The sequence below is a fragment of the Typopeltis vanoorti genome, chromosome 1 (assembly GCF_054136105.1).
Source record: "Typopeltis vanoorti isolate ZY-2024b chromosome 1, IOZ_Tvanoo_1.0, whole genome shotgun sequence".
NCBI classification, from domain to species: Eukaryota; Metazoa; Arthropoda; class Arachnida; order Uropygi; family Thelyphonidae; genus Typopeltis; species Typopeltis vanoorti.
The window spans coordinates 75,562,570-75,581,622 of record NC_143549.1 but is presented as its reverse complement, the minus strand read 5'-3'; the positions used below and the strand labels follow the sequence as shown (position 1 = coordinate 75,581,622).

Below are 19,053 nucleotides of genomic sequence, written 5' to 3'. Positions count from 1 at the left end.
TACTTTTCAAGCCACTTCAGGTCTCAAAAAAAAAGGCAGTCTCTCACTGCGCAATAAAATTTAAATTCTTCTCTCACCTAAAAACAGTCACAATCTGTGGGCCTAAATGCACACAGCAGGATTCAAACCTACAGCTCATGTTAGAGGCTTAATGGAGTGAAAAAGCACTGAGAAAGGATTAGAAATATTATTTAATGCTTTCAATATTTTGTCTCAGTCACTGAGACATCATCAGGGAGTACAAATGAGACGTAACACACACACACACACACACACACACACACACACACACACACACACACACACACACACACACACAAAGGCAATACAAAACTAAGTGTCAATGAAAGAATAGTCCAAACTAGGTGGGATGCTCTCTGTGGTCACCTGTTGTGGCCTAGGATGTAAACTGGGATGCAGACTTATACAACGTGATTTCAATATAACACGGTCTACAAATTGTAGAAACCCCTTTATCGTTTCATATTTTTTCACCGCGCAACTTAAAAATCAAATTCTATCTTCATTAAATTTGCGTCTGCCTGTATTGTGCATGTAGTTATAAGTAGCGAATTTATGTTAGGGGGAAATACCCTTCAGCACACATGTATGGCAAATGTTTATTTGACTCCACTATTATTCATCCTCTATATGGATCACATTATGAAGAAAAGTGGCAATAAGCCTGATAACAAAACTGAAGATATTAATCTTAACTCTTTACACTATTACACAATGTTATTTTTTAAATAAATACAATACAATTCTGAAGAATTCGTTATTGTAAATTTAATAACTGCTGTAACAAATTTGGCATGAAAATCTGAAATAAAAAGACTATAAAATTAACAGGAACACAACACTGGAAAAACATCAGCTGCATAGAAGAACATAGAGAACACGTAAAACATTTCAACTATTAAGGCACAATTTGTAGTGAAGGTAGCAAATTGAATAATAAACAGGATAACAGCTGGTATGGTAAAATAAAATTATATGGAATAAAGAGAGAAATTAGTCAAAAGACTAAATCAGCTATATACGAGATGGCATTCAAGCCAGTTTAACTTAAGGATCACAGAGCTGGGATTAGAAGCAAAACAGTTCATTAAAATACAGACTTCTAAGAATTTGAGAAAAATTAGGAGAGTAAATAACTGGAATTATTGACAAAATCATATTAAAAAAAGATATCAGAAAGGAATTGACATTGTTAACATTCAACATATGGTCAAATGAAGAAAATGAGGAAAGGAAAAGTTACAAAACAGGTATCTGATGCCAGGATTGTAAGGAAAAGACCAAGAGGAACAAAAGTCTGAGTGGATTGATTCAGGAGTGCTTTAGAAGACTAAAATATAAGACCTGGCAAAATTGGAATTCTGAGATGACAGATTAATCTGGAGAAAAAGTTCAATATCAAGTGAATAATAATATAATCTTTTCATGTAGTGATATCATATTATTCTGTAAACCCCTTAAGGGTACATATAAGGAATTTGATGTTCCTCTTTTACTCCAAGAAGGAAAAGAAATATCAAGTGAATCAAAAACTTCCTTTGATTTTTCGGAGTATATTTCCAAGAAAACAGTTACTGATCATTAAACTCTTATTTTTTGGAAATTATCTAGAGCAGTGGTCACCAAAGTGGTCGACATCGACCCCCCAGGGATCGATATACCATTGTTAGGGGTCGATAGAAAAATATAAGACATCATTGTACGGGTAATATTTAATTCGGTTAACTTGAATTACCTCCATCCTGAATGACAATGCAATTAAGAGTGAATCGTGGGAACTGTGACATGAATAGGACCTGTGAGATGGAGCAAGGTCATGAAAATAGTTACGGAGGCCAATCAAGTAGGCCAAAATGACGTATTTACCAATAAATGGATGTCGGTGGTTACCGCCCGACTGGCATAGGGGAGGGGGGGGAACGAAATTGCAACACGTGCGCGGTTGCTTATTTACTTATACTTACACGTATTCGATCCCAGTCTCATTTTTGTGCATCGATATACAAGTGAGCATTAATGTTCTAAAATTCATCAACATACATATTATAATTCAATCGTTATTCATTCACAAACTAAACTTCTCTATGTTGAAGAGTTGAGCAGGGCTGGTAGTAATACCAGTACTTTATTAATACCAGTATATTAATATCACTAGTAATACCAGTGATATTACTAGTGATAGTAATAGTAATATAATAATATATACTATATTATACATATAATAAACACTGTAACTATAAAATAAATAATCTAAAAACTCACATAAGCATCTTTTTTGTTTTTCCTATTATAATTACGTAATAGTAAAATAGAGGGGATCGATAAAATGTCAAGAAACTCTTGAAGGGGTCGACGCTCAAAAGAAGTTTGGCGACCCCTGATCTAGAGTAAAAAAAAAAAAAAAAGTGGAAATAAGAAATCACAGTTTTGTGCAAAATCTGCATCCCAAAACCAATAACTATTTGATACAGAATTTATGTGATATGGCACATTATAGGATTTAGATGTTTATCTTATAAAGAATAAACTGAGTTTGATAAGTTCAACAACGCACACTCAGTACTTATTCTGCCTGAGCTGGAATAAAGAACAATAAGAAGTTCAACATTATTAATGTATACAAATACAGTAATACTAACTTGTGACAATATTCCTTTCTTTAAATTTACTCCTGAACTTCAAACATCAAAAGTCCAGGTGGAGGGGTGAGGGAAAATTAATATTATGTGGTGTTCAGAATTTCTAATAAAATTTACTGAGTAACAGTTATAATTGAAAAGAAACATACTGCATGGTCTTGGGTCCTTTCACGTGAAGTGGCTATGGCTAATTCTTCAAAATCCCATGACTTCTCAGAACGATAATAAACAAAATAATAATCAATTTTATTGTAGAAGATTTGTGGTCTTTCCCATTGCAGAAACAAGCTATCTAAAGACTGACAAGTCAAATTAACAATGTATGGTGCACTGGGACCTAAGAATTACAGGGTTGGGAGATGGGGGGAAAAAAAAAAAGTATTAGTATATTTATTAACCAATTAAATCATGAAACAACAATGCTATTTCAGAAGATGCTGATCATTATGTAATATCAGGTATTTATTTATTTATTCCTTTCATTTTTATACAATAGAAATACATTACACAACTCGATTTTTACACGAGTTAAATTTACCCCCCCCCCCCCGCCACACACACAAAAAAAAAATCTGGTAATCACAATATTGCTTATGCCTTTACAGTAAAGGTTATTTCTGTTAATTTCATTTACAAGATGCACACACAAATAGATTTCAGTTTGTAATTATTAATGCAAAGTAATATAATAAAATATATAGTATAAGAAAAGAGAAAAAAAAAGTTTCATTTGGCCATTCAACTTTTATGAAATTAAGAAGAGATGATTGAACAGTGACATCTTTTTTCTCTTCATAAAGCTCTTGATAACAGGCTTTATACATTTGCTATGGAATTGTTAATGTTATATAAGTATCACATTCAAGAGCGTTGTGCAAGCACACAGAAAAGGGAACTTAGAGTAAAGACATTTTAAAGCTTGCTGGACCCAAAAATTTACTTTAAAAACTTCTAAATATGCAGCAGAACACATTACTGTATGTGCCTGTACAGAATTTTTTTAAAAGATAACATCAGATAAGTAACAGCATTTTTTCCCCCCTCTATATATGGATTCACTTTTCCACTTCGATTCCTTTTTTTTCCAGTCATGACTGTACTGTAATGGAGTACAATCATGACTGATTAGAGGAACTCAAAAATATGTTGATTCTTCAAAGAAGAAAGGGCCTATAATTATAATTCAAGATTACAGTGTGATAAACCAAAAAAATCCATCCATCTATTCATTGGACATCATCAGGTGTCCAATCTGATGCCAGGTGGTCCTGTACTGCCAATTTTCAAGCTGATTTTTAAAATATCACAAATTTATATGCATTAATATTTAAGAGGATCCTAAGTGTCAGCATCGATATCAAAGTATAGATATGTACTCCTCTTTGCATTCCCCTTGAAAATGCTCTAGTATCATTCTGTCGATGCTTGTTTCATTTTACAGTCTTTCAAAGTAATTACTCTACATATCTAGGATTTCCTTATCTTCAGATACTTACACATTATAAAAAATATAATAAAGAAACAATGTTCATTTAATTATATTAAAAAAAAGACACTTTCCATGAAAGTGATGAAATCAAAGGATTTATATATGTATAGACAGATAGATTTTTTTCATTCTTACCTTGAACATCTGTATCGAATTCTAAAGTTCCACTAGGATCACCCTCATATTTCCAAGTATATGCATTCACCCAGATCTTGTAGTGACTAAAGGGTTCTGAAATAAACATACTCTAATTTCAATTATATATAAAACATATGAATAGAGAGTAAATTTATATTTATTTAACCTGACTGACTTGGATATGCAGGTACTATATGTTATATTCAGCATTCAAGTTTAATTTATATTATATTCAAAATTGGTTACCTAACAAATATGGAGATCTTATTATTTGGCAGATCTCCCTCTCAAATGGAATGTAGCTTGAGCACTCATGTGCATTAACAATCTCTGCATTGTAACTATTTGTTCTCTTTTAGATAATAATTTATTTTAATATTAAACATGGTTTAAAACCCATTATCATCATCATTATCAATTTCCTGATATGTACCCTCAAAGGATGTACAGGATACAATGACAGTACTACATGATTAAGTTAATGTTATAGTTTCCTGTCAACAACTTTCCTCCAAATTAGTTTATCACTTCTCAGCACTCAAATATGTCATATATTTCTGCCTTCTAGGGCACCACTTCTGACTGAATCAATCCACCCAGATCTCTGTCTTACTCTGGCTCTTTTTCATGTCATCAAATACCTGTTTAGCTAACCTTTCCTCTCATTCTGTTCACATGACCATACCATCCTTAGATTAGCTCTGCTCACACATTTCTGAATGCTAACAATACCAAGTTCCTTCCAAATAACCTAGTTTTAGTACGATTTTGCAATTGTTGTCGTCTACTCACTATCTCAATTTTTCTCAGAATTTTCATATCTGTAGTCTCTAGACATTGATCAACTGCTTTGTTACTGTACATAGTTTATATTTAAGTTGTGAGTCACCAATTAGAATTGAAGGAAATACAATACAGAAGGATGGTTTGATGTAAATAATGATGTAAAAATCAAGGGTAAGACAATGATGCACATTATCTCCACTCTTATTCATCATCTATATGGATTCCATTATGAAAGAAAGTGGCATTAGGCCTGATATGAATTGGAGATGTCAAATTTAGCTCTTTGCTTTATGCAGATGATGTTGTACTCCAAAACACCTCAAACGTGACTCTCTAGGATTCACGAACTAAATTGAATAATAACTATAACAAATTTGTCACAAAAATCAGCAATAAAAAGACTAAAACTATGAAAGTAGGTTGGAAAACTTCAGTTGCTTTCTCAATAGAGAACTTATAAAATATAGAACAAGTAAAATATTTCAGTTGTTTAGACACAGTTATTAGTGAAGATGGCAAATTAAATCTGGGAATAGACAACAGAATAAGCAAAGCTGGTATGGTGGGGAGCCAGTTGAATAATTTATATGGAATAAGAGAGAAATTAACCAAAACACGGAACTAGCAATGTACAAGACAGTGTTCAAACCAGTTTTGAGTTATGGATCTGAGAGTTGGTTACAAATATAGCACTTGATCAAAGAATAGAGACCACACATGTGAAAGTTATGAGAAAAATTAGGGGCCTGAAGATACGGCATCAATGACAGAATCATATTAAAAATGAAGACATTCAGAAGGAACTTGACATTGTTGGTGTTCAAGAATCTGTAAGCAGGGCTAATTTAAGATGGTATAGTCACTTAAACAGATGTAATTAGTAAAACAGGTGTTTGATGCCAAGATCATAGGGAAAAAAAGACCCAAAGGAGATGGATTGATTCAGTCAGAAGTGCCTTAGAAGAACAAAATGCTATGACAATATTATATTGTTGACAAGTAATAGAGTAATTTGGAGAAAAATTGTTGATAGGAGATTAATAATAATAATGTAAATTTTCATATTTGTTAAATTAGGGAAACAAAACACACGTGTTAAAAAGATTATTTTACTGATTAATAATAAAATAATAACTTTACATTTCAACCCCTGTATTGAGGTCATCTTCAGAAGGATACATTCAGAAGTATAAGAACAAGCTACATGCTGTTGCACTCTATACAAGTAAATTACATCTATGTTGTTAACTAATCTTTTTTCTTAGCCTACCCTCTAGTGAGAGAAAAAAAATTAAATAAATAAAGTAAAATAAAATAAACAAAAATAAAATAAAACTACAATAAACTCTGCTAAAGTCCTCATGTACTAGGATTCTTCTGGAATTATACAGTTATATTACGATTATCTTCTGGATTTGTACAGGTTGCTATTGAATGTTCAAGGGAAAAAAAAAAAAACACTTCACTAGGTCTTGTATTGAGATTTTTCCAGAAGATAATCCACAAATCCAGAAGATAATAGTAAAATTCGGACTTGTGATGAGTGGTAAAGCTGGTGAAAGTCTTGATCATTACGCAGAATGAATGCTCGCTTATACGTATACTTTTAGAACACATTCATACGCATTTCACTGATGTAACTCTAGTGATGTTATTTATTTCTGAAAAACTTGACACAAACTTGCTTTACAAGATTCTTGAAACTGCAAAAACATTATAATTTGCCTTCAAACACTAATGTTGTACTTATTCTTTCACTTCGGGCACATTTAAAAAAAATGGATACCACACACAGCGGAAACTTTGCTAATCAAGTCTAAGCGTCGTCTGCTTCTGTCACGACTGCAGCGCCTCCTCGCCAAAGTACACAGTTTTAAAGAGAATTCGCAAGTCTTTGTGACAAAAATCTTTACAGCTCCCTTTGGGGGAAGCACATCCGTCACAGGAGTGTCGATGTTGCATCTAAAAAAAAAACTCAGGCGAGTAATTGACTCTAAAATACAAGAAATGAGGTGAGAGCTTTATGGTGCGATGCAGCTCCCACACACACAAAAAAAAAAAACTATATAATTATCATTAACTAAACATCAAGAAAATATATAATCATTATTAAGAAACAAGCCAATAGCATTAATTAATTATATCAGTTTTTAATCTGGAAAGGGCATCAGCGTTACCGTGACGACTACCCTTTCTATATGTAACAGTCAGATTATAACGTTGTAGGGCTAAAGCCCATCAGGACAACTTGGCACCATGAGGGGCACTTTTAGTTAGATAGGTCAGAGGGTTATGATCTGAAATTACCTGTATTTCAGCACCAAATACCCATGTGTCAAACTTTTTCAACGCCTCCAAGACGCAAAAAGCTTCCCTTTCAATGGTTGACCATTTCATTTGACAGGAATTTAGTTTCTTACTGAAGAAAGCAATGGGCAATTCTTTTCCTTGTTCGTTGTTTTGAGCTAAACATGCGCCAATTGCTGTTGCTGATGCATCCGTATACAACTGGAACGGCTTGTCGAGATCTGGAGTATGCAAAGAAGGCATTTTTATAAGCTCTTCCTTGAGTTTCGTAAAAGCTTCATCAGCATCAGTAGTCCAAGGAATGTTGTTTGGGACACTTTTCTTAGTCAGATTTGTCAGTGGTAATACAATTTGGGAGAATCGTGGTATGTAGTCATGGTAGTAGCTAGCCAGTCCAAGTAGACTTCTTACTTCCTTCTTTGTTGCTGGTGTCGCTAAACCTTTTATAACCTCGACCTTCTCTGGGTCTGGAGAATGTTGACCGGATCCAATCAAATGACCTAGGAACTTCACTTGATTTTTCCCGAATTCGCATTTTTCTAGGTTTACTGTTAAACCCACCTCTCTTAATGTTTTGAAGACTTCATCTATATGGGTGAGATGTTCAGACCATGTTTTAAAAAATATAGCCAAATCGTCGATATAAGATCGGCAGTATGCCTTATGAGGAGCTAGTGCTTTATCTAATGATTTCTGGAATGTGCTTCCAGCGTTCTTCATTCCAAACGGTAAGACATTCCATTGATAGTGACCAGAATGCGTCACGAATGCGGTGAAGGGCTTTGCTTCCTTTTCCATAGGGATTTTCCAATATCCCTTGGTGAGGTCAACTACAGTGATAAATCTTGCTTGTCCTACCTCAAATAATAAATCTCTAGCTATTTTCATTGGATAAGCATCTGGAATTGTAAAACTATTCAGCAATCTAAAGTCAATGCATAGTCTGACACTTCCATTTTTCTTAGCCACACAAACCACGGGATGAGCCCATTCACTGACACTTGGCTCAATGAGACCCATATCTAACAGTTCTTTGACTTGTCGATCTACTTCCTTTTGTAGAGTGATTGGCACCCTATAGGGTTTGAGTCTCTTAGGGGAACAGTTCTCTGTAACTTTGATGGAGTGTCCATCAACTTTGGCATGACCAGGTTTGGAACTAAAAACATCTGCATATTTCCGGAGGATGTCAAAAAGTTCTTGTTTTTGTTCTTCCGTCAAGAGAGCTTTCATATCCTCAAGGTGTTTCCTAATATCTTCAACTGATTTATTCATCTTGTCAGCAGGTGCATAGTGGAGTGTTCCGAAATCTTCATCTAGTTCGAAAACTAGACCGACATGATTAATTCTTTGAATATATGGTCGAAGCTTATTTATGTGGAGCTCCCTGATACTTCCATCCTTCATCTCAACCTTCGCAGAATGTGGTCTAGTAAGTTGGACGACTGTAGCAGGTCCTGTCCAAGTATTTAGAAGCTTATGAGAGGATGAAGGTAACAATACTAAAACCTTTTCACCAACCATGAAGGATTTTTCTTTGGAACGAAGATTATATCTGGAGGAGTATTGTTCTTGAGACCCTTTGGCATTCTCGGATGCAATTTCATGAGCTTTTCTTAGATTTTCAAGAAGCTCTTGTAAATAATTTTCAACCGAGCGAGAGGCAGCAGTTGGGATGACTCGTCCACCAGTCCAAATTTCTTTTAACAAAGATAAGGGGCCTGGAGGTAATCTTCCATATACCAACTGGAAAGGTGATAACCCAGTAGTGCTATGTGGTACTTCTCGGTATGTGAATAGAAGATAGGGAAGATGTAAATCCCAGTTTCTTCCATGTTCCTGTATATTCTTATTCATCATCTCTTTTAAAGTTCTGTTCCAACGTTCAACAGCGCCCATACTCTCAGGATGTCCTGGAGTGGAAAAACGTGGAGCTATGCCTAGCAGATCTTCAAAAGCTTGAGTGAGTTTAGATGTGAAATTCGTACCTTGGTCGGTACAGACCATTTTAGGAAATCCAGTCTGAGTAAAAATCCTCATTAGAACGTTACATGTAGTTTTAGCACTTATTTCCTTGACAGGTATGGCTTCGGCCCATTTAGTGCATAAATCAACAGCACATATTATGAATCGATGTCCTCTTCTCGATGGGGGTTCTAACGGTCCGATACAATCCACGCTCCATACCTCAAACGGAGCTTCTGGTCTGACGATAGGTCGTATGGGGATTCTATCTCTATATGTAGCAGTCCTTCTCATTTGACATTCCTTGCAGCTTTCGCAATATTTTTTCACGTCTTGTTTAATGGTAGGCCAAAAGAATGAGTACTTGATTCGCTGACGGGTTTTCTTTTCGCCGAGATGGCCAGCAAGAGGGATTTCATGTGCCATCTTTAAGACATTCTCTCGTTTCACACGCGGTAGCACTACTTGTCTAATATTCTCGCCACAAATATGTTCATTATGAAGCAGAACCCCATTGTCAAACGCATAGGAATTTTTCTGTCTTTTTGCCCATTCAAAACACCTTCGAAGCGTCTCATCATCCTTTTGAAGTTTGCCGAATTTGAATTTTGTTTTTTCTGGTATACACTCATTTTCTTCACCTGGTGGGGACTCTATCGTACTTACTGCCAATGCTGTACTGGTTATTTTCGAAGGCATGTCTTCATCTTCATCATCTTCTGACCGTTTATCGCTTAAATCTTTTGATTTCAGAACCGGTGTCTCCCAATGATGACTACTCTCATGTAGCTCAACGCTTTCGACCAGCATTTCATAGGCAGAGGAGCTCAGTAGCAGATCGGTAACCAGTTTTCTTGAGACAGCACATGTGACTGGAACATTACCATGTAAATTATCATCAATTTTCATTTCAAAAATCCTTAAGGGTGTTATTTCATTTTCTCCGAAAGCAGAAGATATTTCTATCTTACTTTCTCCATCATGCCACTAAATCTTCGTGCACTACCGATATTTGCGCTCCCGTATCTATTATTCCATTTAAAACCCTACTTCCACATTTGATTTTGACCACCTTCAAATCATCTACATTTCGATCAATGTCCACTGATTTGGATACTGGAATGGAAATTTTGGCAGTCAACACACCTGATTTATCGTCATTCCCAGTGGTAGACGTTTGAACTAGGTTACTGTGTGCTGTAGTAGGAGTACCTTTTGATTGACTATTTTTCATACAAAACTTGGCAATATGACCTTCCCTTCTACAAGTAAAACAAGTTGGTTTGTAGTGAGGCTTGTATGAATCATCATTTCGCCACGGCTGGTACCATCTCGGTGGACTTTGAGAGGGAGATAACTTATTTTTGAATGTTCGCTCAGCAGGTGGAGTATAAGGTCTAAACTTTTCAGTAACCTTGTCCTTCGGAATAGCTCCGATGGGCTTCCTTGATGTACTACGAACACTGTCGTATTCGTCCAATCTGTCAGCTAACTTGGTTGGAGAAACGAATTTTGCCCAGTCGTCTAAGAGATGTTCTCTCACTTCATGTGGTACTTTCTTCTTCAGTTGATCCGTAATAATTAGATCTTTTAACCCTTCAAAATCCTTGATATCAAGGCCACCAATCCACTCTTCGAAATAATTAGTTATTTCATAACAGAAATCCCTCCAAGATTTTTCAGCAACCTTTTGGTGCATCACAAACTTTTTTCTGAAACTTTCAGGATTCAGTCTAAATCTCTTTAGTAGAATTGTTTTAATATATTCATAATCTTCGCAATTTTCTTCTGACTCTCTACCAATTAATTGGACAATCTCAAATGGTAACAAAGTCAAGAGACATGATATCCAGTCTTTAACATCTATTTTTGTTCTCTTAGCTTGTCTTTCAAACAGGGATAGGTATATCACAATGTCATCCTCTTGTAATCTAAACTTAGGCATTAGCTTAATTAGTTCAAGACAATATGGTTTATTGTCACTGGATACTGGAGTTGAGGTTGGTTGAACACGTGCTTCAATTTCCAGTTTCTTCAACTCGAACTCCATTTGTTCTCTTTTCTGTTGGGCCCCCAATTCATCTTTCCGGCATTGGGCTTCTAGTTCTTCCTTCCGCCGTTGAGCTTCTAATTCTTCTTTCTTCATCAGTTCTTCCTCGAGTCTGGTACTAATAATCGTCTCTAACATCCCTTTAACAAATTCTTCTTCATAAAATTTACTTCCCGTAATAATCATTTTAAGATCTATCACTTTCATTTCAACAGTTGGCTTCTCTCCCAATTCTTCAGCCAATTTACGTAAATCTTCCTTTCTACCTTTGGTTAAATAAGCCATGGTGCTAAACAATAACTCTCTTTACTGATAAAAAAAAAATCACCCTAAAAAAAAAGAATCAATTGCACTTTTTTTTTTTTTTTTTTTTTTAAAGCCCAAAAAGAGATGTATACATTTGGCGATTATGGGACTCATAATTAAATTCAACATATCATTTGTAAACATAGATAAATCTTACAATATTATCAGATAAAAACTTCAACTACACAATTTACTACACTTTCAAATACACAAATATATATATATATATATATATATATGTGTGTGTGTGGATATATAAAAACAAAACAAAAACAAAAAAATAGTTCCGATTTTACACCGCTACTATATAATAACTGAAATCTCGAAACAGAACTATCAAAACAGTATGCAAAAATTAACTATGATAACACTGTCGTGTTCTTTCTCTGGCGAGAAATCACAAGTTCTGACTGTTCCAAGATGGAACTAACATGCAAAACAGGACAAATCGGTAACTGCAGAACAAAATAAATTTAAAATGAAAAAAAAAAAAAAACTATTCTGAACTATCTGGGATGAAAATATAGCTTGAACACTGGCGTGTTTTTCATTTATCCAAACTGTTGTACTACTGTTCCAGGATGGAACAAAATTTGAATACTGATGTATTCTTTCTCTGGCGAGAAATCAAAACTACTACTGTTCCAGGATGGAACAAACTCCGAACACTATTTTTTTTGTTTTGTATTAAAACAGACTTTCGCCCAAATAATCAAAATAGAACTCTAAAACATGGGAGCATGCATTTACATAACGAATTGCTCTCACCTTGTAGATCCTGTCGACTGCGCCAGTAAAATTCGGACTTGTGATGAGTGGTAAAGCTGGTGAAAGTCTTGATCATTACGCAGAATGAATGCTCGCTTATACGTATACTTTTAGAACACATTCATACGCATTTCACTGATGTAACTCTAGTGATGTTATTTATTTCTGAAAAACTTGACACAAACTTGCTTTACAAGATTCTTGAAACTGCAAAAACATTATAATTTGCCTTCAAACACTAATGTTGTACTTATTCTTTCACTTCGGGCACATTTAAAAAAAATGGATACCACACACAGCGGAAACTTTGCTAATCAAGTCCTAAGCGTCGTCTGCTTCTGTCACGACTGCAGCGCCTCCTCGCCAAAGTACACAGTTTTAAAGAGAATTCGCAAGTCTTTGTGACAAAAATCTTTACAATAATCGTAATATAACTGTATAATTCCAGAAGAATCCTAGTACATGAGGACTTTAGCAGAGTTTATTGTAGTTTTATTTTATTTTATTTATTTAATTTTTTTTTCTCTCACTAGAGGACAGGCTAAGAAAAAAGATTAGTTAACAATGTAGATGTAATTTACTTGTATGGAGTGCAACAGCATGTAGCTTGTTCTTATACTTCTGAATGTATCCTTCTGAAGATGACCCCAATACAGGGGTCGAAACGTAAAGTTATTATTTTATTATTAATCAGTAAAATAATCTTTTTAACACGTGTGTTTTGTTTCCCTAATTTAACAAATATGAATGTTGATCACCGTGTAACCTTAAAAGAAAGAATAATGTAAATTTAATCATGTAGTGCAGTCATAGTAGCTCAAACACCCCTTGGGGTTACATATAATTAAATTAATGATTGATGATAATGAATCAAATGATCTGGATTTTAAAAGTTAAAAAATTAAAGAACAAGGAAACTTACAATATATACAATGCCAGCAGCATGATGGTCACTACACCATCATGTGGGAGTCACCATTTTGTGGGAGTCATCAGATTTTAAACTATTAGTTAAACATGTTATATAAGTTAAACCACTTGATTAAACATGAGCTTGAACAATGTGGTAGGCTTATAGTAAGCTCCTAGTTATATAGTTAACTTATAGAATATAAGAAGGATCTGTACTCAAGTTCTGGAAATCTGGAAAAAAAGCATATGACAAGGTGCCAAGAGAAAAGCTTTTCTGAAAAGTTTCATTTATATCATGTAAATATCATTACACAGAGCTACTGCTCTGTGTTAAGTTGTAGGTCAGTAGTTAGAATTGAAAGGAATACAGGAAGATGGTTTGATGTAAAATGAGATGCAAGACAAAAGTGCACACTATCCTCACTCCTATTCATCATCTATATGGCTCTCATTATGAAAGAAAGTGACACATTAAGCCTAATATCAGGGGAGGGATATCAAACTTAGCTCTTTGCTTTATGTGGAATAGGTACTTCTAAACAAATCCAGTGCAAGTCTTCAGAATTCTTTAGCTAAATTGAATAACAGATTCAGAAAATTTGGTATGATCATCAGCAATAAAAGGATTAAAATTATGAAAATAGGAAGGAACATGGAAGACTTCAATCCTGTTCTTAATGGAGAACCTGTAGAACAAGTAAAATATTTCAGTTAGGCACAGTTTTTTTTTATTGAAGTTAGCAAATTTAAATATGGAAATAGACAAAAGAATAAGAAAGCTTGATATTGTGGTGAGCAATGTTTATTTACATTTCCTGCTATTAACACTTTTTTCCATCAGCCCCCTGGAAAGTGTAAAAAAAGGGGTTTTACTGTATAAGTGTTATTTATTTTATTGTTGTTAATAATGGTTGATAAAATTGAAAGTAAGGGTGCTGTTTCTTCCAGTGAAAAGAAGAAGATGCATGAACCTACTGCATTAGATACTAAGATTAAAATTATTGAATTTAGTGACAATGGGTATCGAACACTGAGAGAGGCTGCAAGCTAAACTTAGCTCATACTATTGTTGTTACAGTTGTTTAAAGCAAAAAATTCTAAGGGAAGTGAAAAGCTACATTTAGTTAATACCACAGTTATCTCTATATGCGGCTATCCTATTACCAAAATGGAACTTTTAATGGTGAAAATGCAGATTGATGAACAAAGTAGTTAGTATGTTTCCTTAAGTCAAGAATAACATTTTGTTTGAGAAAATTGTTCTAAATTTTTCAGTTAGCATATCAGACATAACTAAATGCTTTATTTGTGTCATTTTAGGTGCATATACAGGGTGTTCGGGATAAATTTGACATATTTATAATTAATTATATTTTTCCGTAAGTTACATGTATTAACACACACTTCTCTTCATTTAAAAGTTTGGACCCTTCTTCATTCATATACAAGATGTCAGAAAGGATGGATAGCTGGAACCCACCTGAATCATGGAAGAGAATAACTTGTATCATGATGATTCGTGCCCGCCATCAAAATAAGGATATTACGACTGCTGCCCAATGCTCCCTGAATACAGTAAAAACAATCAGGCATGAACTAGAGACTTGCAATGGTGACTACGAGGATGTAGCAAGAAGAAAGATCCCTAGCAGACGATCTGATTGCGTTCGTACAGCAGAATTCCTCGCAAATCTGCAGGAACAGGTGTTGAAGAACCCTGGCATTGGAATTCGGGCTTTGTTCGTGGAGTTGCTAACTGTAGTCAAGCCCTGGATAACAAGGGTAGCCAATGGTAGGCCGTATGTATGGCAGCAGGATTCGGCCCCTTGCCACACCTCTGGGAAAACTCAAAAATGGTTGTCTGAAAATTTCTACGACTTCACCAGTCCAAATGTTTGGCCTCCAAACTCCCCAGACCTTAACCCCATGGATTATTTTGTATGGGGCGCAGTTGAAAAAGACACCAATCGCACTTCCAGTAATACAAAAGCCCAGTTAATGGATAAAATTAAAACAGTTTTTGCGGCCCTTCCCAGGGAGACTGTAGCATCAGCTTGTTCGAGGTTCCGAAGCAGAATTGAAGCTGTGATCGATGCTAATGGTGGTTATTTTGAGTAAATCTTGTTGATAGTATTGTAATTAACTCTGCCTGTAATGTTTTTTTGTCAATTCATTAAATTTAATAGATACAAAGAAGATTTTCTTTTTCCTTACGAAACTGTCAAATTTATCCCGAACACCCTGTATAACTGCATAAAATCTTTATTAACCCATTATGTGGGAGAAAAAAAAACCTTTATTATTAAGGCCAACAACCAAGAGGCAGACCAAAGATATGTTGGCTTGATTGCCTAACTAAAGACATGCACACAGCAAATGTCAACTGTAGAATTGCTCAAGACTGTGCAAGATTGAGAAAGCAGTGCACATGAGCAGATCCTGCCATAAAACAACATAAACACTAGGAAGAAGAGTTAGCAGCCATATAACAACTGTATCTCCTAACTGGGATTGTATCTGTAGGAAGGGCCATTAGTTTTCTGGTGTGGTGCGAGGAACCCCCTCCTCTGAGCAAAATATGAGTAATATCAATTCATTTATTGCCAGCTTTTCCCCCCCCTCCCCTCAAAAAACTTCTAAAACTTAAATAGCAAGAAAAAAAGAGCAAGATGATCTTGAGAATATTTGAATCCCCCCCCCCCCCATATTCTCAATGCTGTAAAGTTTGAGAAGCATGATTAATCAGAGCAGGAAAAAAAAGCAAGAATAAGTCGCACGACAAGATTTGGAAAAAGGCTTATTTTATGTTTGTTTTTTTAAAATTATTATTCTCTCTTTATTTATGAAAGAAAAGAAGTATTACATAACATAATGACTTAAATTACAATGAATCAGGACCTTCAAACCACAGCCTGAATAAAGATTACAAGATAAACAGGAAAAGCACATCTATAAAAGTTAGAATCAAAATATGTAAAATTAGTGATTTTCTTGGATTTACTGAACATTACATTATATAACCTATTCCCTATGATTTTTACAGTTGCAGAGAGCCTTGATAAAGACTTTTCATCCAAAGATGAGTTAGTTAGTCTAATATGGAAGTGGCAGAGTTTGTCCTCCTAGCAACTATTGAGGTTTTTCATCATGTAAACCAGCCAGCAGTATAAGTGCAATTAACAGACATAATACACTGGCCTCAGGGCCTTAACTGCTTGGCTTTAAATTCAAAATAACACCAAGCTTTACATTACTTAAATAAGCTTTACATTGCATTTTATACTATTAGTATAAAATAACTTCCTTCAGAAAGTATTTATTATACAATGATTTGCACAATACCTCTTATACTTTCCAGTCATCTGCCTTTGATCAATGCTCTGTTCTACTTTTGATCTATGGCTTCATGAGGCAGTTATAACTGAATGTCATTACATTTTTGGCTGTTGTTAAAATAAAACTAACTGAATATACTCTCTCTGTGTGTATTTTTCAACATGATTTGCTTCAATTTATTTATTTCAATTTGTAAAAGATCATCCTAGATCTGTGTAGCCCTGTGGAAATACCACTGGCATCCAGGTGCAAGGCTGTCCACAGAAAGACTGGTCTAAGTTCAATTCCAGTCACAAACTAAAGGAAGTTTTTCTAAGCTTTTTTTCAATCAGTTCCCAAGTTAATCAATCTCTGACATTCACAAGCAGGTTTTTTCATCCCATAAACTTGAGAAAATCGACTGTAGAAACTTACATTACTTAATTACTCTAATTAAATTTAATTACTTAAATACCACTTCAAATAATAATATAGTGTTAGGCAAGACTCCAGAAATCTGCTCAGCACAGGCAAGTTATCAGAGATAAGTGGCGAGTGAACTTTCAGCTCGTTCTAAATTTGATCAAAATGTATTGCCTTATGTTTTTATTTTCGCATAATTATTTTTTAAAATTTATTTTAAGATGTCTCATTCACTATCAAGTTATTTGATCATGGCAGTCTCTAATGAATGAAATAGAGAAGTTTAATTTTCAATCAAAGACAGTATCTTAATTAATTTAATAAGTTAATTCCATTGTAGACTACTTGACCCTGCCAATAGTTAGCTTGCATGAAGATACTCGCAACGATACCTTGCTGATGATTCCCAAATATGAAGTAATTCAATCTGTGACAACAGGTATCACTCCTTATCTCTCACTCTCTGTTATAACTTAAGCCTATTTTGCATTGGCAGATTAATTTTGAAATAAATAGTCAAGTATCCTCAAACATTTCATTTTTCATAAAGTCATCACCAATCTTATAAAAAATATGAGATACTCTTAAAGAAAAAAATTAATTTAACAAGACTGATCTTCATTTGTTTCACTACCAACTGTTATTCTCCTGCCACCCTGTTTCAGTAGTATACAGTTGTAATGTAGTATTACCATAAGCTTATTTTAACAATTCACAACATGAATTGGATTAGTGTAATTATATACTTGAACATATGTGATGAAAAGGCTTTTCGTAGCATCATTTAAAAACCAATTATCTTGCAAACAGGGCCGGCGGAAGCGGGCATGCAGAGCATGTGGTGCATGCAGGCACTGCTACGAAGGGGGCACCGCCACCGGGGTACAGTTCATAAGTTCATTTTTAAGAAACAAAATTTTTATCATAAAAACAAAAAATTCTTAGACTGATCAATATTAAAATAAATAAGGCCAGATACATCGAATAAAAATTAAAAAAATTGTATATTGCCGCCTCTTTGATCAGCCGGCTGTTTACAATTTTGCAGCGAGAGCAGGCTAAACGCTTGCCTGCAGAATGTTGTGTCTACTGCAGTCTATCTAAAGTGAAACGGTGAACGGTTTTTATGCGCAGAAATGAATTTTCATACAAAACATTTGATGCTAGTTAACCAGTCATATGGTACGCATCTCAGTAGGCTACTGACAGTAGCGCAGTGCAGACTATTATTTCATCTCTGTATCGTGTTGTGAAATAATTTCTTGTGGATATAAAATAGAAATGGAATCAAAAATTTAAAAAAAAAAGTTATGCAGTGCACAAAATCGTAAGTGTCATGCTGCGAAAGAAGCAGATATTAAGAAACAAACTGGGGCTCTTAATAAATTTGTTAAATATTAAAATATTCTGATGCAGATTGTAACCAACTCGACACATCAGAAATCAGAGTTGACGAGCCATGCACATCATCCTGTTTGCATGAAAGTACTACTACAACTATTGAACAAGATAACAAGACACATGATTTAAGTGAAAAACAGTTAGGAGAAGATTTAGTTGTAGTTGACCACGAAACTAACACATTGTTACTCTCTGTAAATTTAGAAGATCCAGGTGAATGGGGAAATATTGATGAAAAATTATGAGATGTTTTAATTGAAATGGAGCCTGTTCAAAAGAAAAATATACTATATCCCAGAGATACATATGGTCGTAAATTTCGCGACATGTATTATAATAGAAAAATGGAAAATGGCAAGCTCGAGTCAAGAACATGGCTCATTTATTCCGAAACTTTAAATTCTGTTTTTTGCTTTTGTTGCAAACTTTTCGCACCTACTGAATCAAGTAGTCTTGTAGAAGGTTATAACGATTGGAGAAATGTAAGTACAACTTTGCATAGACATGAGACTAGTTTAACTCACATGAAAATT

The 19,053-nt window shown here is 34.6% G+C and overlaps 1 protein-coding gene across 1 annotated transcript in view; it reads right to left on the bottom strand.

Annotated features, from left to right (window-relative positions):
* LOC150110101 (putative receptor-type tyrosine-protein phosphatase mosPTP-1) overlaps positions 1–19,053 on the bottom strand; it is a 349,618-nt gene that overhangs the window by 179,752 nt on the left and 150,813 nt on the right. Inside the window, exons 6-7 of the mRNA XM_090413286.1 lie at positions 4,285–4,380; positions 2,810–2,997 (exon numbers count right to left, since the gene is read on the bottom strand). Of these exons, the coding sequence (XP_090269412.1) occupies positions 2,810–2,997; positions 4,285–4,380 (284 nt within the window). The remainder of the gene's footprint in view (positions 1–2,809; positions 2,998–4,284; positions 4,381–19,053) is intronic.